The sequence below is a fragment of the Podarcis bocagei genome (genome assembly GCF_964188305.1).
Source record: "Podarcis bocagei genome assembly, chromosome: 9".
NCBI lineage: Eukaryota > Metazoa > Chordata > Lepidosauria > Squamata > Lacertidae > Podarcis > Podarcis bocagei.
Genome location: NC_138134.1, coordinates 18,908,180 through 18,935,831, shown reverse-complemented (window position 1 = coordinate 18,935,831; position 27,652 = coordinate 18,908,180). Strand labels below are relative to the sequence as shown.

Genomic DNA, 27,652 nt, shown 5'->3' with positions numbered 1-27,652 from the left:
AACACTGAAAACAAGATGGCTATGGTACATTTTCTCGGTGTAACATATATTAAAACAAATTTAGCGAATTGTTTGAGGGTAACACAGATGAGATTTTAAATTGACTTTATCTACATTTACAGGACAAACTATAGAATGCATAAATTTTACTCACAGTGCAGGAAAGCATAAATGTTTTTAGATAGTGTTATGATTATTCATGTCCTCAAAACATGAATGTTTTCTTCAACCCTGAAGTAAAGAACTTTTTAATTCCTTGCTAGGAATGGGAATGTGTTTTAATAGCAGCTTGCTTATGGGCCTCTTTGAATGCTACCCCTATGTCAAAGGTGGCTGACCTCTGACTCTTCAAAGGTTGCTGGATTACAAACCATCATCCCTGACCCCTGGGCCATGCTGACTGAGGCTGCTGGGAGATGGGAGGGCCACAAGTTCCCCTAGCCCAGCTAAGAAATGTACCGTATTTTTCCGTGTATAAGATGCCCCTATGTATAAGACGACCCATATTTTTTGAGCCCAAAATTAAGAAATAAATTTTTTAAACACCAAACAGAACAACTTTGATATTTTATTAAGTATTCAAAACACCGGTATATTTAGTACCATATATTTAAACAAAAAACTGTGAGGCAAGCTGTGTAATGGCGGCTGCTCCTGTCAGCTCAGTGTAACTCCACTGTAGCTGCACCTCCAGCTCTCCCGCCTGTGTGTTGCACTTTTGTCACAGTATTTACGGTATGTACCGTATTTACTCCACGAGCGCCGGCAGATGCGAACGCTGATCGAGGAGCTGCGACTGCCAGAGCTGGCTGAGTGAGTGCGCTTGGGGAATGAGGGGTCTGGGTAGCCAGGGGATGGCTGAGGGAACCAGGTGGAAGGGGCAGTATCTGGAGTGGGGGCTGATGGGGGGCGGGAGTACCAGACCAGGGTTTGTCATGAGGCTGGGGGGAAAGAATATGGATGGCGGCATGTATTTATTTATATATTTAATTGCAACATTCTGTGTATAAGACGACCCCCAATTTTAAAAATATCGTCTTATACACAGAAAAATACGGTACTTCACCAAAAGCTGTGGTCCACCAGCAATACATTGTCCTGTAGCATTATTATAATAAATATTTATGTATTAAGGAGTCTGAGCCCCCACCCTTTCCATTACTGTAAGGCTCCTGATGTTTGGAGGTCCTAGAAATGAGACCAGTCAACTTATTGTTAAATTCACTATTAACAGGAAAGGCTGGAATGTGCCCTACACACAAAACAGGTCAACTGCTCAATCATGGATGGTTCAGCTGGAAAGCCTCCATGTTTGCTCCTCAGTGTTTCTGACACACAAGTTGTACCCTTCCCACAGTTTGAGAACTCCTAGTTCTATTAATGAGATAAGTCCTCTTACACTCAACTGCTACGATGTGTCTAAGCCAACTGAACTTGGAGGTACTTATATAAAAGATAATGCAAATATCTTCCATAGCAAATGAGTCTAAAAATAAATATATCCAATTATTCTTTCTCCCTCTCCTACCCCTTATGCACGCATGTGTATATATCTGCAATACCTTCCACTTGCATGTGGCTTGTTTAAAAGTGAGAAAAATAAGCGAAAATTTCCTTTAAGAGTCAATAATGCTAGTGAGGATTTCATCTAGTAACAAAGCTTTGGGACACTTATGTGAAGGCGATTTCCCATGTTCTCTCTGATCTTGGGACCCTTCAAATTCACTAGAACTTTGATGAATGCATGAGTGAGAGAGAGCTCCTTCACTGCCTTCAGTATCACTATGGCTTTATGCCTGCAACCTCTTCACAGATGTGGAACTACCTGCAAACAGGTAAACCTATTTTCATGAGAATTCTAAATAAAAACTGGAGTGTTTATGAAGTTCTGAATTGTGAAGGAACTCCATAACTTCTTTGGCTAAAAATGTAATTGAAGAGGGTTCATACACATCTACTTTAAGCAAAGTCTGGGTCCTGCAGCATCCTTACGTTACAATTTTAGAATAAAAATTGCTTACAGGCTATACCTGTAATTTAAACCTTCTGTGTGGGGATCAGCCCTTTACCAGGGCTGTATGTATTCCATGATCACACTATAAAATGCAGAAATAGCTAATGAACACCAGTTAATAGCAACCTCATCTCTGATAGGAGCAGAATTATACAAATAAAGAAATATATACACTTTTGCTTTTTTAAAAATATAGAGACATGATTCTGCCTTCCTTGAAAAAGGAACTACTGGTTATTCTAATTGCTGAATATACACAACTCTGCCCTTAATCTTCCATAATGTGCATTATTATTTGAAACCAGCTCATGTCAAAAATATTATGTATAGCAAGTCCAATTATAAAAAAGATATTCTGCTATCTCTTTTTTCTGCCTGTACTTTTGAAACCTTTAGAAAAAAATGTGGCTTACAGTATAACATTGCACTGGTCCCTAAATATGATTTCCATGCACTGCAATGTTATCTTGCATACTGGAACAGTTAAGTTTTACTACTTCAAAACAGAAAAAATGCAGATAAAGATGACAAATGCACCATGAAACCAGATACAGCGTGAATGGATAAAGGTCAAAGCAATTCCAACATAAACCTTTTGCCAAGATAGTATTACAGCATACCATGGGAATAGATTTCATTTAAAATGTTCAATGGGATAACTTTTGCTAAGGCGTTGATGGTACTAAAGGCTATACTTCATGCTCTGTGTAGTTACACTGGGCAATGTGGTCTGTAGTTTTAGGACTGTCACTAACCACCAAATATTGACATTATGTTTCCCAATGCAATATCTGGTATGGAATCGACAACCCCTCAAAATATTCCTACAATAAAGCCTATTGATAGTCCCATACCAGCAGAACTGATCCAAGATAAATACCAGTTCATTTTCCTTCCAGACAAATTTAAAGTGCGCAGATACTGTGAAAATAACTTTTCTTGGTATGTCAAAGAGCACGAAATCTTGGACAACCTGCTCTTCCAAGAAAGAGATCTCAATTTTGCTAAACTATGGCATTTGCTAGATTTATCAAAGGCTTTGATTAAATACAGTACATCAAAATGGAGCAAATAAGGTCCCCAAACCTTTCTTTGCTTGAAGGATAGCCTTGTGGAAAAGTCTCAAAGTGGAACTACTGCTGTATGGACTTACCTCTGCATCTTCCAGTTCAACATCTAGAAAGTCAAAGTCTTTAAAAACTCCAAACTGCTGTTCACTGGTATTATCTTCTACAGCCACTTCCTCTTCCTGAATTACTTCTTCGGTTGCTGAAATAAGACTAGTTTGTTGGTCCCCAACTTCCAAGTCTTCATTAGAAGAAAAGACAACCTAGAAGGACATCCATAATATAATGTAACAGAATACAGAGGAGTTTTCTTTCTTAATGATGCACCCCTGAAAAATTAGGAGTGAGTCAAAGCAACTTGAAATCACATTAGTCACTATAATATGTCAAACCTCAGCTTCTGGAATCTGCAATTACTTACAGATGGATTTTTGGGAAGACCCGATTCTGGACCACACAGAGAAAGTACATTCATTAACTTCTCTCTGGTTCTCCGCTGGAAAAAATGGAAACCATGTCACTTATTGGAGACAAAAGGGTTTTGATTATGCAGGCGTGCCCCCACCCCATTTATGCGGGGGTTACGTTCAGGACCCCTGCATGCATAAGTGAATTTTGTGTGAGGAGCACATTCTAAAAAAGCCTCTAAATGCCCGTTTTTCTTCTTTCTCTCCTGCTCTCTCTCCCTACAACTCTCTCTTCGGCTAGACTTGAAGCTCTGGGGCTGGGCTGGAGACGAGGCCACACAGAAAAGCTGCTACTGCTGCGCTTTTGTGTGCGTCAACTGCTAGGCAGGGAGGCTGAGCAGCCTAAACAAAGCCCTGCTGTGCCTCTGAACTCTTTAGGGCTTCCTCTGCCCTCACCGCAGTCCTCTTTGGGCTCCAGGGAGGGTCTCCTTGCAAGCCATGAGGACTCTCCTGCTCTCTCCCGCCATTTCCTGGTTTGAATCTATTTATTTATTTCCCAGTGCCACATGTCTACACAGTCATGCACAAGGTGATTGTTTGGGGGGGGCACCTGTGCTATCATATTCAATTAGCTGATATTCCCAAATGTTGAAGTCGTATTTGTTGTTAATAGTGCATATTACCATTGCTACAGAAAATGCTACAACACCCCCCTCCCTGCAATATTTTGAAGACCTAGGGAATGTGATGTTACTTCCGGGTAACTCACCTGGGACAACTGTGGCCTCTTCCAGCTGACAGGTACCAAGCCATTAGAATTTGATCCTGAGGAAGTTGAAGAAGTGCTCCTTGTAACAGCAATGACTTTAGGCTTTCCATTTCTGCCAGCTGCACTGTGCTGATCGCCATACTTGTTCCCAATAATTGGTGTCTATAAAGTGAAGAAATATATAAATGTGCACCTTAAATTCTTCAGCTGAGCACATCTGCCTTACAATTCTCACTTTCATTGTGTATTGCAAGGCAGGGCAAGGGGCATCTTGTGGGGAGATGAGGACTGTTGGCATTATCACATCCGAGGTTCCTCTGTGACGTTGCAGGGGGGTCCGCACTGCACCATGGTTTACTGAGGAATGGTGGGCAATGAAGCAAGCTGGGAGGATGACTGCAGTGCGGAAAACAGAAAACTCATTCCGAAAATAAGTAATGGCTTGGCTTAGCATTACTGTGAACCAGCTCACAGTATTTGTTTGGTTTTTACAAAATACAGCCCAAGACAAAATTCTAAGCACAGAGATGTTATATCCAATATGGCCTTACCTCTGAAATGTCAAAATGAAAATCTAACGTTTTCCCAGGTAGTTCTTTGGAGACATTGTTAAATATTTTTGTAAATGAGATTTCAGGAGAGCTTACGTCGCCACCGTAAGACTTTGGAATATCATTAGGTACCACAAGACTTGCCGATCGAGATACCACCAGTTTCAAAATATTAAGGGCTTCCTTCCAGTATGGACTCTAACAGGGGAAGAAAAAGAGCATACATACTGCAGTTAATGTCAGTAAAAACAGAATTATAAGAAATTGACTAACCTCACCTTTAAATGTGAACATGATCTGCATTAGTCATTAAAAGATTGAGGAAAAATACATTAATATACTTCTAGAGAAATGAAGTTAAAATATTCAATTTATGAAACCGGTCAGTAGACCTTACCTCATATTAAGTATATGACTGGGAACCTTAAGATACAGAAGTTTGCCATCTACTACTGGAAATGTTGGAGAATATCCACTGTGTATGCTATAATGTCTAGCACTTCGTATGCTGTGTTAGAATCCAAGAAGCTTCTATAGTCATTTTTAAATCATCTGATTTGTTAATGTAACAGTATGCTCACAACATGACAGATGGAATAAATGGCTTTTATTTTGCTAGAATGGCTGCTTCAGTTGTCTTGGTGTGATTTAGAAATAAGTATACTAGTTCACATGGGGTCAGACTTCAACTTTTCTAGGAGCAATCAAGACAAGAGAGCACAACAGGAAGACTCTAGGCTAAGTGCATTCTCCTTAATTTCATTGTGACAAGCCTCTAAACAGTGGATTCATCTGATTGAGAGGTCAGTAAAAGGAAAGGAAAAAGCAGAAATCATGTAGTGAGAGAAAGAGAAAATAAAAGAAAAACAACGGGGCTTGCTTTTAAGTTGTTGCAGTATTTTTGAATCCTACAATTGTAAAGACTTCAACTTGAGGTTGACAAAAAGTATTAAAAACTAGAACCTTTTATCACAGCATGCCTTATCACAACCAACAAGAACACACACACAAATGCCCATCACATACTGTGCAGATTCTGATTATCGTGTATGGGCTTAATAAACTGATATCAACAAGCCTTCTGCTAATAGGCGGAACCCCTTTGATTAAGCCATGATTAAACCAGGAAGTGTCTAATTAACCATAGTTTTCCAATTCAGAAGAAATGGAGAAATACTGTTACTAACTTTGACACAAGCCAGGATACTAAAACAATGACCCTTCTGGTTTAATTGCAGCTTACACAAATTGGGCAGTGAACAGGCTGTACAAATGGACAAAAGATTCATTCATAGTTTGTCTTATTAAGCTCAGATATGATTGACTGAAGTAGGACACTCTCTTTCAGAGCTGTAAATTCAGAACTGAGTAGCTTGATATTCATATATCAAAACATTGTTCAGTATTCTTTAAATCACTGCCCATAAATTTATATATTTATATTTTTCTTCTTACCCAGAACAGCTGGCACCCACATTTTTCTTACTTCACTTAATCAACTTAGCCTTTAATATCAACAATATGCAGATTACCAGCCTTTTATCTAGCTGAAGTATTGATTAAAAATATAGCCAATGAAGCAAAAGGTCCCTTAATCTTCCATAAGAAAGGTTAGAGGTGAAAGGAACAGATGGCAGGCTATAAGATCTCCAACTACATTGATCATCTACTTTGCTTAATGTTTCCTGACAAGAATACAATAACTTAAGTGCTTATCTATCAATGGCCAAAAATGCACGGAGATAGACACTAACCATTTTTCCTGGTTAATTAGGATTAAGGCATTTGTTGTGCTGTAGTTCAAAGGTAAAGGATAAGATTGGTAAAATGTATTATGAAATAATTGTATGCTCCAGGCATTCTTAACAACAACAACACTTCTGCAAAAAGCCTAAATAACTCCCAGGGATTGTATTTTCAATGAAATCTTGAAAGCTATGCTTCTAAATGTAAAACAATGAATAAGTTACTGGGGCACAACTTGATGTGTGTGCTATCTAATAAAGCAATGCACTCAGATTTCATCACAACAACTTCAGTAGCTTTATCTATATGAGAAATGGCAACACAGGAAATAATTCAAGCATGCTTTTAACTTCAGTGTCTCTTCAATGACCTAGTGAGCTTGAAAAAATGTTATGCAGAATGTGGATTTATGCATACAGTATTCCTTTTCCAGAGTTGTGTTTGGGAAGCCTATTTGCACATCTCTCACAGCTGAAAAATTGTACAGATTATATCTGTGCACATGTTATCTATAGTGTCCCAAATATTATCAGATAATTTAGAATATACATAGAATATTACTACAGAGATGCTTTATGGGAATAAATAAAATGAATAAAAAACAGGCATTGATAAAATAGAACTGAATAGAAATTCTATCTAGCATCTTTGGTCTGAGTAAGCGCAAAATATCGGTGAAAATATATAGTTATACACATTTTCAGATTAGGTACTTCAAAATACTCACCTGAACATATTTACCAATGATTTTTATAATTTCCAAATTGAACTGCTTCACTGGTGCTGCAGACAGGTCAATGTGACTCAAAAGGCTGTAAATGATTTGCAGTAAAGATTGCTGCATGCTGGATAGACCTTTCTCTAGCAGCTAAAAACAAATGTATAAAAATTGATTTAGTCTGTTGTCTTCAAAATAGCAGAAATTTGCTTTAAATTAGTAGTTTTGCTTATGTGACATTTTTTTCAATGTAAAAGAATTCTGATACTGGAAACAGAAAACTATTGAACTAAACTGTATTTTCCAAGTCCAATATTTTTTTTAAGCAGTTCCAACCTACCACCTTAAAAGGGAAACCCACAGAATTTACCCACCGGGAAACCTGTCTGCTTGAGATCTGAAGCACACGTGTTTCTGTAGGGGAGACCCATGCAAATCCAGTGGCAGGAGCAGTGGACTAGCATTTGTATCACCTTAAATTTGCTGCCACTGCATCTCTTCTACTCCATCTCAGTATGCTGGCTGCAGACTCAGCCAGATGATGGTCAGGTAGAGAGCACAGCAACACCAAACCATCCACAGTTACAACTAACTAAGAGTATTGGACTGTGACCAGGGAGATTAGGGTTCAAAGTCCCAATCAGCCATAATAATAATAATAATAATAATAATAATAAATTTTATTTATATCCCGCCCTCCCCAGCCGAAGCCGGGCTCAGGGCGGCTAACAACACTAAAATAGTGCAACATTATAAAAACATCATAAGAATTAATTAAAATCAAAATTGATGGCAACCATAAACTAAAGTATTGTAAAGATTGCCAAAGGAGGGAGTCAGGCTGTGCCCTAACCAAAGGCCTGGTGGAACAGCTCTGTCTTGCAGGCCCTGCGGAAGGATGTCAAGTCCTGCAGGGCCCTTGTCTCTTGTGACAGAGCGTTCCACCAGGTTGGAGCCGCAGCCGAAAAAGCCCTGGCTCTAGTTGAGGCCAGCCTAACCTCTCTGTGGCCTGGGACCTTCAAGATGTTTTTATTTGAGGACCGTAAGTTCCTCTGTGGGACATACCAGGAGAGGCGGTCCCGTAGATACGAGGGTCCTAGGCCGTGTAGGGCTTTGAAGGTTAAAACCAGCACCTTAAACCTGATCCTGTACTCCACCGGGAGCCAGTGCAGCTGGTATAGCACCGGATGAATGTGATCCCGCAGCGAAGACCCCGTAAGGAGTCTCGCTGCGGCATTCTGCACCCGCTGGAGTTTCTGGGTCAGTCTCAAGGGCAGCCCCACGTAGAGCGAGTTACAATAATCCAGCCATGAAGCTCACTGGGTAACCTTGAGCTAGTCTCTCACTCTCAGCCTAAACTACCTCACAAGGTTATTGTGAGGAGCCTCTAGCTTGAGCTCCTTGGAGGAAAAGGTGGCATATAGATGTTACAAATATAAAATAAATAAAGTGACACAGGGTTCCAGGTAAGGCGAGGGGGAAGAAGATGAAGGAACAGTCATTCTGGACTTTCTGTGGATAGCAGGGTCCCTGTCTCTTTCCAAATCATGAAACCGGAAGGGAGATAAGCTGTTTCATTGCATTGCCAAGTCAATAACATGAACCACATTGGAGTAGATCAATCTCTTACACAGGAAGAAAATCCCTTACTCCAAACCTATTTGACATTTATCTATGAAAGGACAAAATGCTCAGCTTTATTTAAGTGGGAAATAGTATAGCACAGGCATGTCCAACAGGTAAATTGTGATCTACCGGTAGGTCACTGATAGATCAATGGCTCCCCCGAAAGAAGCTGAACAGCTGTGGCTCTCCTAAAAAAAAGCTCAACATTTTACCTCCTCCCTGAAAAAACTCAACAACTTTGACCTGAACCCAGAAAAAGCGGGTAGATCACTGGTAGTTTTTAACTCTGTGAGTAGATCACAGTCTCTTGGGAATTGGCCACCCCTGGTATAGCACAATTGAGAGAGACACTTTAAATCATGTAAAATGATATATTATTTCATTACCTCCGCAAGGTATGTTATAAGATTAAAAGTAGTTTCTGAGAAGGAGTCATGCAAATATCTACACACTACATTAATCCAGTTAGAACAGTCTCTGGAATAACTGTGTGTACTGTATAAACTCATCATATGAGCCAAATTAGCAAGAGTTGGCGACTTCTCCTCTGCACAAACCTATGAAACACAAAAAGCAAAAATATTTGTTATGTGAACATCTTTTAAGTATAGTTTTTGAATTTACAAAAGGCGAGGCCTTATAAGAAACTTATGGTCAATAAAACTGAGGACGTTACTATGAAAATCTGTAAGACTGCTGGTATGCAGCAATACTGTTAGAAAACCAAATCATAAAGGCTATTTCTAGGTTTATATCCAATGAAGTGGATTGTACCAGAAATATATCGGTCATCAAACAAGAGTTTGCGCTGTAGCATCAACCATCAAATCATTCAGCTATTTATCTAGTGCATCCTCTACAATGTTTGTCTTGCAAATTATTTCCAATATCTGATGGTGTGATTTCTATCCCACTCAGCCCGCCACACCCTCAATAAAAAAGTGCTCCACCACATGGCCACATTAACATAACAATCAGGCCTACTTTTATTATACAAAGTAGTCTGAACTACCATTGTTGAATTGTTGCATAACATATTATCACCATTATGCGTCTCTAAAATTTTAAGATTAAACTGCAATAGTCAGTTTGAAGTAGCTTCCCTAGATAAACTTCGGAATTGTTCTTGGTTCTGTGATATTTGCATAAAGTTTGACTAACAAACATTAAGGAAACACTTCTCCCCCATTTGACTATTTTAAGAATAAATATGCCCTTTGGGAAGAAATTTAATTACACTTTGGCACCTCATTTAATGTGGTTTCCCAAGTGTTCTATCATTCATTCAGGCAGACTATTACTGCCTCACCCCTCCCTGCCTTGCCAACATATTGGGAGAACAAATAGCTCATTAGTAAAAGCAGATGTTTAATCACATTTCCATCGCTGCCTTCACTATGGAAGCCAAAAGTAATTTTCTGAATGGTGTCAGTCTGCTACATACCTTGGCTATTCTGTCGGCTGTTTCTTTACAGAACTGAGTTGGGTTATCAAAATGTTGGATTAGATGAGGCAATAAACACAAGATGTTAAGAGGAAATCCTGCACGGAAAAATATGAAGCATAATTTATCTGTACAAAAGCATTCCCAGTGTTTTCTGACCACTTTCTCCAAGAATTCTGACCTGGAAAAGCTATCTAAAACCACTAAGTATGAAACTTAATTCTCTGAGAAACCTTACTATATCATGCCATTATTACAACGTCTCTCTGTATAATATTTGTCTTTTACAAAAGACTAAGACAAGCCTGCTGGATCATGCCAGTGGCCCATTTAGTCCAGCATCCTGTTCTTACTGTGGCTGCCCTGATGCTTATAGGAAGTGGGCAGGCAGGACCTGAGGGCAACAGCACTCTCTTGTCCTGCGGGGCCCGGCAACAGGTCTTCAGAAGCATACTGCCTTTAAAGCTGGAGGTGGGCAGTGGACTGTTGTCCTGGTGATTGTCTGAGCTGCTAAGGGAAGTAAGAAGTACACAGACTGACCCTTGCAGGAATCAACCTCAGTGTCCAAATGGGTCACCTCAGGAGGAGCAGGATGGAAGAAGGAGAAAGTGAGAGGAAAGAAACTGGGGAGTGGCGGAGAGGAGGAGAGATATTGCTGCCTTTTGGTAAGAAACTGTGGGTGGGAGAGAGCGTATTTTGGGAGGGGAGAGGAGATATTCTGCCCCTCGTGGGGTGAGATACTGTGATCTGAAGAAGAAAGGACACATTGCAGTCTTGGGGAAGGAAACAGTCAGGGAGATGGAGGTCAGTGAGTGGAGTGACAAGGGAATATAGTCTTAATCTAGTTCTGGTATCTTTTTCCTCTACACTGTTATGAACTCTTCTTTTATAGTGCACCATTCGTTTTTCAAGTCAGTTTTACACAGTTCCTCAATTATAACTCACAATTAATTAGCTTCACAGTTCAGTACAGCGTGGCTCCATACATTTACATTTTAAAAGTGTACCTGCTAACTGGGAGGGATCCACCAACGTATGTTTGGAGACTGTGATAAGTTTGCTGAGCAAGTGAACAGTCATTTCCTGCGTAGAAACAGAGGTAAAACCTTTCAGGAACAGCTGCTGAAGGCCTGGAAAGTTATTCCATTTTAATTTACTCTGCATCTTCTCAATCTTTTCTCTACTCTCAGATTTATCCAGAGGCAAGTGAACAAGAAGTTTGTTGAGCAGCCTGAGAGCCAGGAGGTATTCATATTCATAATCTGATTCTAGCAAAGACGCGGCAATCCAAAATATGGTAGCCATCAGGTTCATCGGATCAGTAGTGGGCTGCACATCGTGCATTCCTCCCTCTCTCAGGGAGGAAAGGCTTCTAGTCCTTGCTAAGCTGTTGGGATGATTTATCCTTCCATCCATTATATCCAGTGTGTTGCTCCTGCGACGATCGCTCTTCCGATCAACTATTAAACTCAGTCTCAAAGAGTTGCTTCTCATGTTACTATAATAGCCTAAAAAGTTGCCACTGCTAATGGGACTTGTGCTTAGGTTTATCTGACCAGTGCTTTTCCTGTTTGCTGCGTATTTGTTTCCCAATAGTGGATCGTAATATGAAGCGCTGAAATGAAAAGAGAATATGGCACGTTAAGAGTCACATTCCACACTCACATAGCACTAAAAAAAGGGAGGTTAACATCCTTTAATTTCAGATACTGAATGAGCAACCTTGTACAATCCAGTTCTTTTGCTTGCTTGATGATACTAGAATAAACTGCATGTTTCTTGTCTTGAACAGAACAACAAAACTTTACTCCCAACATTTTAAACACCAGCAGGTCTAACTAGAGCTTCAGCACAGGAAAGAAAAATGCTGATTTCTTCAGATCACCATGAAACACTGGTAATCTAGACACTTCTCTATTCAGAGAGTTAGCTCCAAAATCCACATGCACAAACAGAAGAAACATATGAATGTTTATGGGGATCGTGTATGATCCCACCTCCCATTCTAGCTCAGTGTATTCTATCAGATCCTCCTCTGGAGCGTCTTTGACCTTCTAGAACTGTTTTTCAGGTGGCTTGGCAAAATTCCATTTTTCTTTAAAATATTTATATCCCATCTTTTCAGATAAAATCCTCATGAGGTGCCTTATAGAATCATAGAATTGCAGAGATGGAAGAGACCCTCAGGGTCATCTCGTCCAACCCCTTGAAATGCAGGAATCTCAACTAAAGCATCTGGACAGATATTTTAAAAAACTGAATACGGTATATAATCCAAACCAAATTATGCAATATACACCACAAGCCAATTAAGAAAAGACTTGACAAAATTAAAACAAGTCTTCAGGGCCTGTCTAAAAACAACTGAAGAAAAGCTTTACAAAGCTCTTGGGGAAAGGAGTTCCAAAAATATGGGGCCACTGCAGAAAAGACCAGGGGGGAGAGAAATCAGCTTTTGTTGTACATATGTGTTTGGATGCACTCTGAAGGATAAAAGCGTCAAACCTAAGCATATGTACCTACATCCTTTGAAAAACAATGGGCCTTACTTGTGAGTATATATGCATAGGATTTCACTGTAAATCCTACATTCTGAATTTATGAGCTTATGGTTTATGTGTATCAATCATGCCAGCTTCAGTCAGTTTTTGCACACTTCAGAGTACTTTACTCAGTGGAAAGGAAAGGGAATTGTGTATGGCAAGCTGTGTTAAACAGTCCCCCAGCCAACAGTTTTGGTCAACAATTCCATTCATTTTGGGGTCTGCAAGTAGATACGTTTGGGGTTTTTTCAACTTCTCTCTGCAACTACGACAGTCAGCTTCAGGGCCCATGCATCCCTTCCCTATCCATTACAAAGCAATTTCATAGCCAAGATGTTGCAAGAAACATTTCAGAAACAAACGAAAGTAAACTACCAGCAATTCTTACTGGGAAAGCGCAGCGAGAAGATCATAATGCTTCATGGTGTCTGCTAGTGTATCAACAGCTGACTCCAAGGTGAGAAGTAGTTCTATGACAAAACCCTGTAAAGGGGCGGGGGGGGGGGGAAGAAAATTAGTGCTAGAGACAGATGACAGAAAGTAAAGCCCCTTGCATATGATATATTTTATCAACAATGTATATTTCTTCCTTTGCTAGAAACTGAGATTGCACAGCATCTCTGACTTTATTTTTTGATACTGAGAACCCAGAGGGGAGAGTGCTCTTGGGCTTAAATCTGGCTTGCAGCTTTCCCACAGGTATCTGGTTTCCCACAGGACGCTGGACTAGACGGGCCAATGGCCTGATCCAGCAAGTTCTTCTTATGTTCTTCAGTTAGATGTGAATCCATCTGCCATTCTCTCATCCATTTAGGATGTGCAGAACATTGGGTCACATGTCACACCAAACCATGATTTAGTGAGATAAGGAGTCCTTGTAGCTCTCAGGGTTGGGTATTCCCCTCCTAGGTAGTTGGTGGTGTTTGATAGCCCCTTCTCCCACCTTTGGACCTGAACAATATACAGTGGTACCTTGGTTCTCAAACACCTTGGTTCTCAAACAACTTGGAACCCAAACACTGCAAACCCGGAAGTAAGTGTTCCAGTTTGCAAACTTTTTTCAGAAGCCGAACATTCTCCGTTTTGAGTGTTATGCTAAGGTCTGTCTGTTTTTGCTATTTATTTTGTGTTTTTGCAACTTTTTTGTTTTGTTTTTTGTGACTGTGTGGAACCCAGTTCAGCTACTGATTGATTGACTGTGTGACTGCAGTACATTGTTTATTGCTTTCATTTTATGGATCAATGGTCTCATTAGATAGTAAAATTCATGTTAAATTGCTGTTTTAGGGGGTGTTTTTAAAAGTCTGGAATGGATTAATCCATTTTGCATTACTTTCCATGGGAAAGTGCACCTTGGTTTTGGAATGCTTTGGTTTTGGAACAGACTTCCGCAGCGGATTAAGTTTGAGAACCAAGGTACTACTGTAGTATCATCAGCAAACATGGCCATCTCACTGCTCACCCCAACTCTAGATCAGGGGTCAGCAACCTTTTTCAGCCGTGGGCACTGTCCCTCAGACCATGTGGTGGGCCAGACTATATTTTGGGGGGGGGGGGAAATGAACAAATTCCTATGCCCCACAAATAACCCAGAGATGCATTTTAAATAAAAGGACACATTCTACTCATGTAAAAACACACTGATTCCCAGACCATCCGCAAGTCAGATTGAGAAGACGACTGGGCCGCATAAGAATTCGTTCATATTTTTTTCCAAAATATAGTCCAGCCCACCACATGGTCTGAGGGACAGTGGACCGGCCTACAGCTGAAAAAGGTTGCTGACTCCTGTTCTAGAACGTCAACTCTTTTCACTACTATCTGCCTCAGTTCCTCAGACTTCCTTCCTGCAAAAGTTAGTTCAGTTGCTGGGATCTGCCTTCTATCTTCCACTGTGAAGACAGAAACAAAGAATTCATTCATCTTCTGTGCAATCTTCTTATCCTCCTTTAGCACACTTTAGACTCTCTCGCTCCTGAGAACTAAAAGCTGCTGAAGTTCTCCCCTCAATCTGTTTAGGAGGAGGAGAGGGGAGCAAAGGAGCGTGCGCTCTAAGTCTCATTTCTGCTTATGTGCAGCTTCCTATACCACAGTTTAGTGTGATGCGCAAACTGGGCCTTTACCTTACAGAGTCGTATTTCTGTCTGAAGGAAACTTAGGCCTGTTTCAAACACCTGGTAAATCGCATATTTACACCATCAAGTAATGAGTGAACAAGGAAAAAAGGTACTCTTTAAAACTGATCCAAAAGAAACAATAAATGCAAATACCTGAGCTTCTTCTCCTGCATCTCCAACAGTTTCTACAAGCCTAGATAGAATGTCAGAAAGTGTGGCTGCAGAAAGAGGTTGCTTCAGTGCTCTGAAAATCTGAAAGGATCTTCCAGCATAATGCCGAGAGGAGCAAGAAAGTGCAGTTTGCAGAGCAACTTCGCTGAGATGGTGCTCTAACTGAAATCCAACTGTAAGATAAAGTTAGTAGTAAGAATGTGGAGTGAGGACCGAGGTTCAGGAAGGATTCTGAGTTCACAAGCAGGCTTTACGGGCAGCCATAGGCTGTGTAGACATTTGCAAACAGTGAGTGATACCTTATTCTCAAAGCTTGAAGCCAGGGTCAGAGTTGCACAGGAGGGAGATGGCAAGAAACACAGATTATGCATCCTCAGTAGCAACGAGATGGTTGTACTTACGAGATATATACTCTTCAATAAACCCAATATTCCCCATTCTGCCTTCATTCCCCTGAATACTAGGGGAAATTAAACATATACAGTAATATCTCCGTGAATGTCCACCTTGTCTAGCATCTGCTTCAGCAAACGTCCGCAGCAAACCCAGAAGTACTGGAATGGGTTACTTCTGGGTTTGCCACTCGCGCATGCGCAGACACAGAGCTTTGCCCTGCGTCCTTTTCAGCTAGCAGCCGGGGCTCCGGAACAGATCCCAGTCACAAAACAAGGTGCAAATGTATATCTGAACATATATCATGAACATTTTCTTATATAGGAGCTGTACGGTATTTATTTTTAAGGAATGTTCTTTTACTGAATTTACTGAATACTGTACCATACTTCAGCTTTTTCAACCATACCTGAACTTGACTGTTTAAATGCAGAAACAACATGCTTTAGGAATACAGTTAACTGCTCAGCACTCTTTATGCTTGGATTCTTTGCTGAAACATCTTCATGGTTCCAAAGTGGTCCTCGTTTCCTAGGAGTAACAAATAACCAAGCCCAAATCTCATTTCTCAGAAATATTAGGAACATTCAGCATAAAGATGGAAGGCTTCCCGTTTTACCCACAAGCAATTTCCAATATAAAATGCAGTCGCTGTTAACAAGTATACAGCAATTCTGAAGACGTGTAAAGCCTTCTTGTCCGAAATAATACCGCGACATTTCTAAACACCACCTGGATTATTTTTTTGGTCCTAGGAAGTGTTTATCAACACTTCAGAGAAGAACAGAATTCTAAGATTGTATGAGAAATTCAAGGTGGGGAAACATACCAGTAAGGCTGCCAAAAAAAACCAAAAAAGAACTATGAAGGGCTTTACTACGAAAGATAAATATAATATACTCAGTAGCTTTCTAATAGCATAAGTGTCCTACAAAGCAAGATAGGTTAGCCAAACTGATCAGTACTCAATGCAAGAGCTTTAAACCATAATGTACCTCCTGAAAGCTCTGATGTTAAAGCACAAGCCTATTTGCCTTTTTCTCTTTACATTTACAATGGGACTGAAAACATTGCATGCTTGTATTTTCATACAGATAAGTAACAGCAGCTGACTTTTAAATGTTACCTTGAAGTAATAAACTCCATAAGTGATTTCATTTTCTCCTCTTGCTCTCCTGAAATGTCAACTTCACTGAGGATGGTGCTATGCATATGAGAAATGGCAGCACTGGTATTTCCTAAACTGATGCTAGAAGAGGTAGAACTTGAACTGAGCCCTGAGTCTGTCATTGGGGAGGGCTGGTGATCCGGTATAAAATCATTCACACCTAATTATAGAAAGAAAAAATGAGTTCCCATACAGTAAAATGGCAGTCAAGATCTACTTTATTAATTCATTCAATTGAAAGCATTTTTAGCAGCTTAATATTTAAAAATCTCTAAAAGTGATACAAAAATACAACAGAAAACAATAAATCAGTGTCATATAAACATAAAGAAACAAAAAACAGCAAAACAGTATTTAAAAAAGCAGGAATTTGGCACTAGCAGGATTTAATTTAATGGGTTAGGGAATTTTTGAGCAAAACAATGCGTCTTCACAAGTTGTTACTAACAGATGTTAGAAGCGCAATTTAATAAAAATAGAAACAACAAAACCAAATATTTTCGTGAGATCAACTACTCTTTGTGATTATATTGTATGACAAAGTGCTGCCATCTGCTGGAAAGTAATAGAGAGCGCCCAACTGGTGGGGATATTATGAAGCCTTGGAGGGGTCTGGAGAGAGATCTTTTCCCCCGATTTGGTACCAGCCTATACATGCTTTGCCCGTTGCTCTCACCCTGATCCATTCTGCAGGAACAAAATTAATCCTCTCTCCACTGTGCAGGAGGAAAAGAGGAGACAGAGGGGCATACAACCCCAAGGCTTGCCTAGGCTCATTTCCTTCTCCTAGATGGGATACCTTCCTCAGTTGACAAGACCCATCTGCTCCTCACTTCCCTCTACAGCATGTGCAGAAACCCCCTTCTTGACCGTTGGATCCACTGTTGGTCTCATCTGCTCAATGTGCCAGAGCCTGTCTTCTGACGAAGAGGAAGTCCCTATCTCACTGAAGGTTTGAGACCCATCGGCTATTTTCACCTGGTTTAGCCGGCCAGTCGAAGCCGTTTCCCGGGGTGTGGCCACTGTCGCATGCTGACAGCTTCTAGGAGCCATAGGTGAAAGCTGAGTGCAGGGAGTGGACCAAAGGTGGGTAAACCCTAGAAGGAGCACCATGTGTCCCCCACCAGAGGTACTATCCCTTCTTAATGGATAATGCACCTTCATCAACCAGCTATGCACCGGTGGGAAATAGCTTTTATTTTCAATGGCTAAAGTGTATGGTGTCATTGGCAGTATAACACTTTAACCTCATTACAATATAATGTTGCAATATTTCTTCAGAAATATTTAATTCATTTAATGTACCTGTGAATATGTAATCCAAATGTGCTGTTTGTTTGACAGTGAGCACCCGGGGTTCATTAAACTCCCTGTTCCTGAGAAGGACAGAAGCCACAGACTGGACATTACTGTTAGAGCCCATCGCTATCAATAAATGCAATAGGAGGCGTTTACAGTGTTCGTATACTTCAGGATGGTGGTGATCAAGTCCTGTAAGCAATAAAGTTAATGTTAGATGTACCACAGCAACAATGACATCACCCTTATGATCTTTTGTACTATTGTAATTTAAATGCAAGTTTGCTACACTAAACGTATCAAGAGGTCTACCATGGGGGGGGGGAGTCAGTGACGTATATAATCTCTCATTCATTATTATAATGTATACAATGCGCAGAAGTTATAAATATGTGTTTTCAAACTACAAATATTTTTATGCAATATAAAAACAAGAGTTCTCCCCTTGTGATCCTTGGCTACTCCATTTCAAAATTTGTGCTTTACCTCCGATTGCCAGAGTTGTCTTACTTTAACATAGATAAGCCACCTCTTTTGTAGTGATTAAAAGGCAAGAGCACAAAACGATGAGCTAACATTGTCTCTCAGTTTTAATAAAGATGTCATTACCTATAAAAACTGCATGAAGCAAGAGGTGCAGGTAGGTTCCCCAGTCAACCTTCACACTGTGGTCAATTATCAAGTCAGTCAACAAAATCACTGCTATGTTACACCTACAAGCAAAAACAATTAGTAAGGTTAAAAGAACAGAATGAAGAAGCAGTTTCTTTTTAAGATGCAATACTTTTAAATGAAACTTTGATAGTAGTCTAGTTACATTATTACTATTTCATATGAAGCTACCACAAGTCAAAACAAATCTGATTCTTTCAGGAAAATTGACTTTAAAAGTATTAGTTATGATGATACAGACAACATTTGAATATGAAGTATGCCTTAATATGACCGTGCCACAGCTTAACTGCTTCTATTTAAGGAAGCAAATCTGAATTCAATTTTCTGATCATGTTCTGTGCCGAGGCAATACAGAATCAAAAACTTGTAAAGGAAGGTTTAGTATACAACTATTGTTACTACTCTTTCAGACAGAAGGGATACTCAGAATGTTGGTGGTCACTAACATCTTAACGCTAAGAGCAGCCCTGCAAAAATAGACCAAAAATCCACCCAAAATCAGAACAAGGGAATTGTTTCCAACAGTGGTTAGGCAGATGCATTTGGGAAGTCCTCTCAGGTGAATAATTCAAGGGTTCTCTCATGCTGTACAGACCTAGGAATGAGTATACAGAAGTACCAATAACTCTGAACATGAAGGCTCTATCATGATTAATAGTTGTTGATTGACAAGAATTCAGACCTAGCTTTGTCAAAGAACAGGTCAACCCGAATTTTTACTTCCACCATACATTTGGGAAAACAAAAGTTAGAGCAAAAGGCCTCATTGCAGAAAGCCATTTGGAGCTGAGGAACCACCTACAACCTGAGAGTCTTCCTGGGTGAGATTTCCCCAAGATAGTAACAAGACAATAGGCCCTCTGCTTTGGAAAATGGAACTTCTCGGTCGTGGCGCCCGCCCTGTGGAAAGCGCTCCCATCAGATGTCAAGGAAATAAACATCTATCTGGCTTTTAGAAGACATCTGAAGGCAGCCCTGTTTAGGGAAGTTTTTAATGTTTGATGTTTTATTGTATCTTTAATATTTTGTTGGAAGCCGCCCAAAGTGGCTGGGGAAACCCAGCCAGATGGGCAGGGTATAAATAATAAATTACTACTGCTGCTGCTACTACTACTACTACTACTACTACTACTACTACTACTACTTTGGCAATGTGACCCCAAAGGCAGAGAGACTCAAGAAGCATGGGTTGAAACTTTTCCCCTACAAAGACCATAATTTAAAATATCGGATACTAACCATTCCTCCTGTGTAAGGCGCAAACAGCTGACCTTCCCATCTCTTCGGGAAGGGGCAATTGTGACATGCACGCTGAATATTAAAAGGAACTTGCACTGTTTCCATTTACTTTTATTGCTTACCTATGAAGAGACATGCCTGGGGAGGTTGTTTCAGGCAAATAATCTACCAGCGGTGACCAACAGCCCCCTGAAGGTGGAAATGGTAAAGGCTCCCCTTCATTGTGCTCCATCACTTTCAGCCGCCAGTTTGAGTACAGTGGCATTGAATCGCCTATCAAAAGTATTCATTTTATAGTTGAATATTAGAGTTCAGTTTAATGCATTCATGTTAGCAGAAACAGGTTCTTTTCAAATATGCATGCAGTACCATTGCATTCCATACAATTCCCAATACTGTTCTGCATTCCAAAAGTTGCTTCATACATGACAGTTTCTCTCCCCCCACCACACACAAACCTATTATATGTTCTGAGCTGATCGCATGGAAGGATGTTCCCATGTGTTTTTGGAAGCTATTACCATGAAAGCCTGACACTGATGAAAAAAGAACCCGCTCACAAGCAAAGAAGAGAAATATAAAAATGGCACAGGAAGAAAATCCGCACATTCAACAACAGGGCAATTTTTTTAAAAAAATGATTCCAGTGGCTTTCCACAAAAGAGAGTAAAATAAAGGTAAAGGTAAAGGACCCCTGGATGGTTAAGTCCGATCAAAGGCAACCATGGGGTGCGGCGCTCATCTCGCTTTTCAGGCCAAGGGAGCCGGTGTTTGTCCACAGACAGCTTTCTGGGTCATGTGGCTGGCATGACTAAACCACTTCTGGCACAATGGAACACCATGATGGAAACCAGAGTGCATGGTAACGCCATTTACCTTCCCACCACAGTGGTACCTGTTTAGCTACTTGCACTGGCGTGCTTTCGAACTGCTAGGTTGGCAGAAGCTGGGACAGAGCAACGGGAGCACAGCCCATCACACAGATTTGAACTACCAACCTTCTGATTGGCAAGCCCAAGAGGCTCAGTGGTTTAGACCACAGCGCCACCCGCGTCCCTTTTACAAAAGAGAGTAAGTTGTACTCAACCTGTTCCAACCATAGACAGGATTGGTCTGGGGAGGGGAGAGGCTCCCCTCCCCCCAGATAAGTGGCAGTAGGCTGTTTAAGACCCTGCCTGTCACACCCAGAGGCGTCATCCCATATCAGAGGAATCCGGTGTCTGGATCCAGCAAAAACAACCATTTTTGCCATAAACTCTTTCAGCTGACACTGTTCATGTATGTAATTAAAACATGCATTACTAAGGAGACTGTAAAATTATTATTTTTACTTTTCTCTTCTTCATATGATCCTCCAGAACTGCTGCTATAACGAGATTCTAGCCTGTGGTGTTGGCGGTTCAGATTGCTGTTTAGTCCACTGTAGATATCTAGATGTACATAGCTAAAGGAATAAAAATAATGGTGTCAACTAGAGATATACATTTGTTTCTTAAAATGTAGCACTGTCATCTTTTGTTCAGGGTCGATATAAAATATACATAATTATTCAACATTATGTCTCATAATTTACAACCATCCCCCTTCAACCTCCACATTCTACTAAGGGACCCACAACAAGCCATTTTAAAAAACTGTGCCTTGACTGGCTACATTTTTTGCAATAAAAAAGGCTTATTTTTATTCCAGTTCCCAGTACTGTTATTCTTTGAGGTACTACTTACTTTTCATCAATGCTATCTTTTGCATGCTTAATGTCAGGATTACCATCAGTGGGCGCCACCATTGTATTGCTACTGGAAGTGGTTCCTGAAATTTGAAGTAACAGCGTATTTAGGATGAAAAACTTATGAGATGTACATGAATTATGAAAGTTACTTAAACATCCTGACCTATTACTTTGTTTTGATCTGCATATGAACTCTACTTTTCAAGCCTGTGCAAATGAAAGATGAAAGCCATGCAGCTAGATGTGCATCCCCAGATGTGCTTTGGATTTGTTTTTCTTGAAATCCCCACCCCATTCCACCCCCAGGCACAATATAACATGGTAAACCTTTGAAACCGTTTGTGACTGGGTTTGCAAATAAATGCAATACATACTTTCAGTGATCCTGTTCCTGAATTTTTTAATACACATTTTTAGGGACGAAGAGAAGAGCTAATGCTTATCTGCTCTTTTGTTGTTGATCTTTCAAAGCTTCCAAACATTATTTTGAAATAGCGCTGCATCTAGAGCTCATCTTCTCCCTTCCCCAGTTCTTTGAAATGGTGAGGGAGGCAGCACCAGGTAAACTATTCATGTCACCCAAACTCCTCCCAAACAAGTATTTTCCCTCCATTGTTCATAACACAGGTATTTAACAATTCAGATTTAAAAAAATAAAGGTTAAAATAAAGCTTCACACTTAAATAATGTAAAAATTTATACCAGGCTTTTTACCTAGCAGTGAGACCTGCGGATATAGGGTGGTATATAAAGTCAATCAATCAATCAATCAATCCCAAATATATCCACTTAAGTACAGCAAATGATTGGTTAAATTCATATCCTCACCTGAGGTGACAGAAGGGATTTTGTAACTGGAAGTGATGCGATAATATGGTGGATTATCCATATGCGTGACTCCAGAACTGACTGGATCAGTAAGCTGCAACTCAGTCACCAGCTCTTCCAAAAGCTGCATGGTTTTATCTCTACCCAGGTAAACAATGACTTTCTTCACCTGCCATTCAAACAAATCACTAAACATGAAGTCTGACATTGCTTGTGTATAAATATTAAGTTAGGATAACATTTATGTTTTATATTGGCAGTCAAATTACATAAATACTGCCCCACCAGCACACATAGATCTTAAACCAGGGGTGGCTAGCACATGGCCTGGGGATGTATCTTGCCCCTGAAAAGGTTTTGTGCCCCCCAGAAGCCCCCTAAGATGTCATTGTCATTATTCTAGGGTGTGGTTTTTTAAAAAGTTATTGATTTCCCCAGTAGGTTCCCTCCTATGATGCCTAATTTTTTGTCGTCTCCAAATTCCACTTTTCAAAATAAAAAACATACAATTAACTTTATATTTTACAGACTGCTCCTGTGATGCCCCAAAAAGTTTTTATGAGCTTCCAAACATCCCTTAAATATGCTCATTGCATTTCTTTTTTCCCATGTTTTACTGACTGCTCCTCTAGGTCCTTCACTTTGATGCCAAAAGTTTTTGGGGGGACTCCAGTCCTCCCATTTTTGCTTTTTTACTGACTACACCTGCAGATCCCTTGCTGTGATTCTGTGATGCCAAAAAGCTCCTGTGACTGCACCTAAGACCTTCCTGAAAATTCTGCTTTAAACTTTAAAGAAAACGTTTAAAAACTGAAATTAAAACTGATTTTATATAGTGTAGAAGACTTGACATGTCCGCTTTTATATGTGACTCCAAGGGTTGCCCATGGGTCAAAGTGGCCATTAGCCCCCAAAACGTTAATCTTCCTTGTCTTAAAACATCTTATAGCAACTGAATATTTTTCATTCTCTTTAATATTAAAGGATGTGTTCAATATAAAGAGAACAAAATAAGAACAAAAACCTAAATAAAACTCCACACGTATAATCAATATCAAAGATTTCTTCTTTACATCAAAGTGATTGAATATTATTAGTACACTTAGTTTTAAAATGTTATACGCAAACATTATTTCAGCTTTTGATGCTGTACTGCAATATTTCATGGAAGGGTCAATAAATGGCAATTTTGTAATTGACTTCAAAGTGTTATGGATTACATTCTCATAAAGGAAATACATTCTGGAAGTATTTTTCTCCTCCTCCAAAGGGCTACACAGAGTCATCCCATTTTATTTTTACAACCACTATACGAGGGAGATTGGACTATGTGTGAGAGAGAAAGTACCTGTCAAAAAATTATCCCTTAGAAGTTAAGCTTCAGTGTCACTTACGTAAGGCAAGAGGCTAGGTTCACTGTTCACTCCACAAATGCTGATCAAAAAATGCAGAATTATTTTCAAATTCTTTGGCCAACTGTCTGCTAGAGTAATCCAGACGTTCTCGATTTCTGACCATGCCACTTCATCACCATACTAGAAAACAATGTTGAGACATTCATTTCCAACAAGTTCAACAATCTCATTCATATATGAGTGTTTGTGTATCTACCTGAAGAAAATAATTTAGTATGAGATATGTTTCAAAGTCAACAGTAAAAGAAACAATAAGCTTCATTTAACCAACTTAAACCCACAAACATTTCTAGGACTCTGAAGCTTGTTTAACAAACAACCATCAGTATTAAGTGTGTTAAATTTCACAATGTCATTGTTTGCCCTGTCCTGGCTTCCAAACCTGAGCCTTTCCTGTGCACACACCTTCTTCTGCCCTTCCTTCTCAGCGCACCACAATTAAACCCAGAAATCTTCAGATAACCATAGTTTCCTGTAGCATTCAAACCATAATGATAGTTTCTGGCATGTTTCAAAGCTGGTAACCAGTTTTTCCAATGTGAATGAAACTGGAAATGATGGTTCAACTGAAAAAGTTCTGGCATATTTTGGCACACTGAGATGACAGCAGCAAAAGGGTAGCACAAGAATGGGGTGTGCATGCAAAAGCATATCTGTGCTTATCTCCCCACCCTTTCTATCTAAATCCACGTTCTGAATCTAGATGAAGGCAAACAAATTGAAGCTTAGCCCAGACAAGCTAGATGTGCTCCTGAGCAGTCAACCTGTCTTGGATGGAGAAAGAAATCATATTTAGTAGTTTAGGTGGGGGAAGGATGGGTCCCTAAGCTTGAACCACTGGGAGATAGCTCACCATGCAAATTAGCAGCACTATGATATACTAATGAACTTTCTCAAAGTAAGTTTTAGCCTATTGCGACTCCTCTGTAACTTTTTAGAACAATTTTGCAATTGAAAGTGTGAAACATCAGTGATTTGAGTTACACAGTGAAGTTCAGTATCCAGTACTAGCATTCCTACTAGCAACTGTATCACCTCAAAATGGAAAATCCACTTAAGACCCAACCCTTTAGTTTACCTTTGCTGTCATATACATGAGGTTGTTTAAAACCAAAGCAGAAGCCTGTGGTGATCCCCAACCTTCGCCTCTTAGCCAGCGCCTGCTGTTCACCATCAGCTCTCTATCTTTCAAGGAATCCTCTTCATCTTCATCTTGTCGCCGAATTGTGGGCAAAGGTTTCAGATCCACCAATTCAATATTATTCATCCACGGTAGCAGATAGTGTAGCATCACCTGTCTTCCAGAGGGGTGTGCCATTTGAATTCTCTGGCTTACCTCTATATTCAATAATTAAAAGACAAACAAATCTGTGTGTTATGAGAAATGATGCATTTTTGTTCGTTTTCTTAACTGCAGAAACCCATGCTGAAAAATGTGAACTACTAGACTGAACAGAAGCAGTAAGGAGAATTATGTGCTTTACTCATACTGGTAGGAGGCTTAGATCAACAGTCATGGTCATATGAAAAAAGATGCGGTCTCATTTGTATGAATTCCTGCCTCTAGAGAGAAAAGGCAGCTGTGCAAAACTAGTGGGAAAGTACAAGGGCTTATGCTTTAGACCAGCATTTCCCAACCTTGGGCCTCCAGCTGTTTTTGGACTACAACTCCCATAATCCTCAGCTAGCAAGACCAGTGGTCAGGGATGATGGGAATTGTAATTCGAAAACAGCTGGAGGCCCAAGGTTGGGAAACACTGCTTTAGACAATCAAACATTGACTTAACAGGCTGAGATATATAAAAAAGCATTTGACCATACACACAGCTCCTTTGTGTGACCCGCAATTAAACCAGAAGTCTATAAGTAATAAGCTAGTAATAAGTTTCCCAAATTGAATGAAACAGGATGATCAAAGGGACTGTGCACATGGGCAAAAGGAATAATTTGTGTTACCATTAAAAGTCTTCCTTCTTAAGTGTCAGGATTTGATACTCCTTACAGATCGAAGGCAGGAAACACTGAAATAAGGGAAATTGTTGGTGCTCACTCACTCCTTTGAATCTTCATTTCCTGCCTTTGCTCAAAGCCAAATACCAATTAGAGACCAAAGGGAGAATCCTCAAATCTTATCTTGCTTGTTAAGTTGAGGCATGAGTTTCACTTCAAAGCAGGCCAATGACTTGCTACACTAAAATAATGCACAATTAGGACTGTGCTATGCTATCAGAAATCAGTAAGACTACTTTTAACAATAAAGAAAGTCAAAGAGAGCTTGAAAGCACAGTAAAATGTATTCAGATAAGTTTAACGTTTCCTAAAAACAAACATCCTAGCATCGGCAAATGTTCTAATATACCTGAAAATATTGCAAGTGTTAATTCTGGGTATGTCCTTGCTAATTCTTCAGAAAGTTGATAATAGGACACAGAGTACAAATGTGGCAAAGGCGAAGGCTGGCTCAATATCCCATCTGTTCTTTGAACCTCAAGTTTATGAGCATAGCGAAACATCTTCGGCTCTAAAATCTAGAAAAATAAGATGTACAAAAAATTGCCTTGGGATATTAATTCAACCACGAAGAATATTATTTTAAACAATAAACATTGTTCATTCATAGAATACCAATCGGACATCTTGTATTAGGTCGGGGTCGGAATACTGATATTTGTTACCATGTTAACATGATGCAAGAATATTATAAATAATCAATCTCAAACACTTATAGATCTTAATTTTCTAAAAGCCTTTCATACGTACCTGTAAGAGCTGCATAGCAACTTCGTAGATAGCCCTAGAAGAGTCAGCCGCTTTAAATAATATAAGATTGAGAAGAGTAACTGTGTCACATTGGTAATCCCTTTAAAGAAAATGAAGCACAAACCACTTTGAGATGCTTAAAATGAACAAGCAAATTAACATTTAAAAAATAGTAATATCCATCTTAACTGATTCCCCCCTGTGCTGTAACTTTATCTAATACCTGTTTTGGAATACACTGGCTATGGCTTTAAAGCATCCAGCTGCTACCCGCTTAGAGCCTGTATAACAGCGATCTACAGCCCAGTACATGAGGTTACTCTGGTCGGGGTTGAGTTCCAACAGCAACATAACTGCCTCACAGCCAAGCTGATGAACCTAAAAACAATACAAGAAAAAAACTCGAGAGTTGCAACCAACAGTTTTAAGTTATTAACTGAACAAGAACTACAGAAATCTACCCATTTCCAGCAGTAAAGCTTTTAAAAATAAGTAGACTGATAATAAAGGTTTCTGGAATTAATTTACAAAAGCGTTTTGCCTTTTCCAATGTCAAGTCAGTGGTTAGATGAATTGATATTGTAAGGATGTTAACTTTTACATTAATAAATTATAGCTGACACCCCCCTCCATTGTTTTTTAACTTTCTTAGCAGATCTAACTCATCTTTAAATTTGCCGGACTAATTTTAGTGTGGCAAGAGAAGGAACTATACATTCTGCAGGTTCCTGAAATCTCAGCCACAGATTATCTGACTACAAACCACTCTTTTTAAGGTCACTGGTGCTTATACATTACCTTCTTATCCTGCGAATCCAAAATATTATCCAGCCATTTATACAAATAGCCATCTGATGAGAGACCTACATTATCTGCAACAGGGCCACAACAAAGTACAGCAGACATAGCCTTTAAAGAAATGGGATAAAAGAGGTTGTTATTGTTTTACTTTAAAAAACAAACTAGGGTTGTA

The 27,652-nt window shown here is 39.8% G+C and overlaps 2 protein-coding genes across 9 annotated transcripts in view; one reads left to right on the top strand and one right to left on the bottom strand.

Moving 5' to 3' along the window:
* The window catches only part of ZAR1 (zygote arrest 1), a 33,896-nt gene extending 30,747 nt beyond the window's left edge, over positions 1 to 3,149 (top strand). Inside the window, exon 4 of the mRNA XM_081209031.1 lies at positions 1,235 to 3,149. Within this exon, the coding sequence (XP_081065157.1) occupies positions 1,235 to 1,372 (138 nt within the window). The 3' untranslated portion in view covers positions 1,373 to 3,149. The remainder of the gene's footprint in view (positions 1 to 1,234) is intronic.
* FRYL (FRY like transcription coactivator) overlaps positions 1 to 27,652 on the bottom strand; it is a 116,964-nt gene that overhangs the window by 21,142 nt on the left and 68,170 nt on the right. For all 8 annotated transcript variants that reach the window (XM_081208553.1, XM_081208546.1, XM_081208547.1 and 5 more), the window contains 24 exons: positions 27,478 to 27,588; positions 26,903 to 27,057; positions 26,680 to 26,779; positions 26,279 to 26,447; positions 24,998 to 25,257; positions 23,899 to 24,039; positions 22,505 to 22,673; positions 21,672 to 21,756; positions 21,279 to 21,391; positions 20,070 to 20,220; positions 18,643 to 18,746; positions 18,040 to 18,225; positions 16,693 to 16,894; positions 15,976 to 16,097; positions 15,156 to 15,346; positions 13,274 to 13,368; positions 11,350 to 11,957; positions 10,343 to 10,440; positions 9,285 to 9,455; positions 7,282 to 7,422; positions 4,809 to 5,006; positions 4,258 to 4,419; positions 3,503 to 3,577; positions 3,168 to 3,344 (listed from right to left, as the gene is read on the bottom strand). In XM_081208553.1, the coding sequence (XP_081064679.1) occupies positions 3,168 to 3,344; positions 3,503 to 3,577; positions 4,258 to 4,419; positions 4,809 to 5,006; positions 7,282 to 7,422; positions 9,285 to 9,455; positions 10,343 to 10,440; positions 11,350 to 11,957; positions 13,274 to 13,368; positions 15,156 to 15,346; positions 15,976 to 16,097; positions 16,693 to 16,894; positions 18,040 to 18,225; positions 18,643 to 18,746; positions 20,070 to 20,220; positions 21,279 to 21,391; positions 21,672 to 21,756; positions 22,505 to 22,673; positions 23,899 to 24,039; positions 24,998 to 25,257; positions 26,279 to 26,447; positions 26,680 to 26,779; positions 26,903 to 27,057; positions 27,478 to 27,588 (3,984 nt within the window). The remainder of the gene's footprint in view (positions 1 to 3,167; positions 3,345 to 3,502; positions 3,578 to 4,257; positions 4,420 to 4,808; positions 5,007 to 7,281; positions 7,423 to 9,284; positions 9,456 to 10,342; positions 10,441 to 11,349; positions 11,958 to 13,273; positions 13,369 to 15,155; positions 15,347 to 15,975; positions 16,098 to 16,692; positions 16,895 to 18,039; positions 18,226 to 18,642; positions 18,747 to 20,069; positions 20,221 to 21,278; positions 21,392 to 21,671; positions 21,757 to 22,504; positions 22,674 to 23,898; positions 24,040 to 24,997; positions 25,258 to 26,278; positions 26,448 to 26,679; positions 26,780 to 26,902; positions 27,058 to 27,477; positions 27,589 to 27,652) is intronic.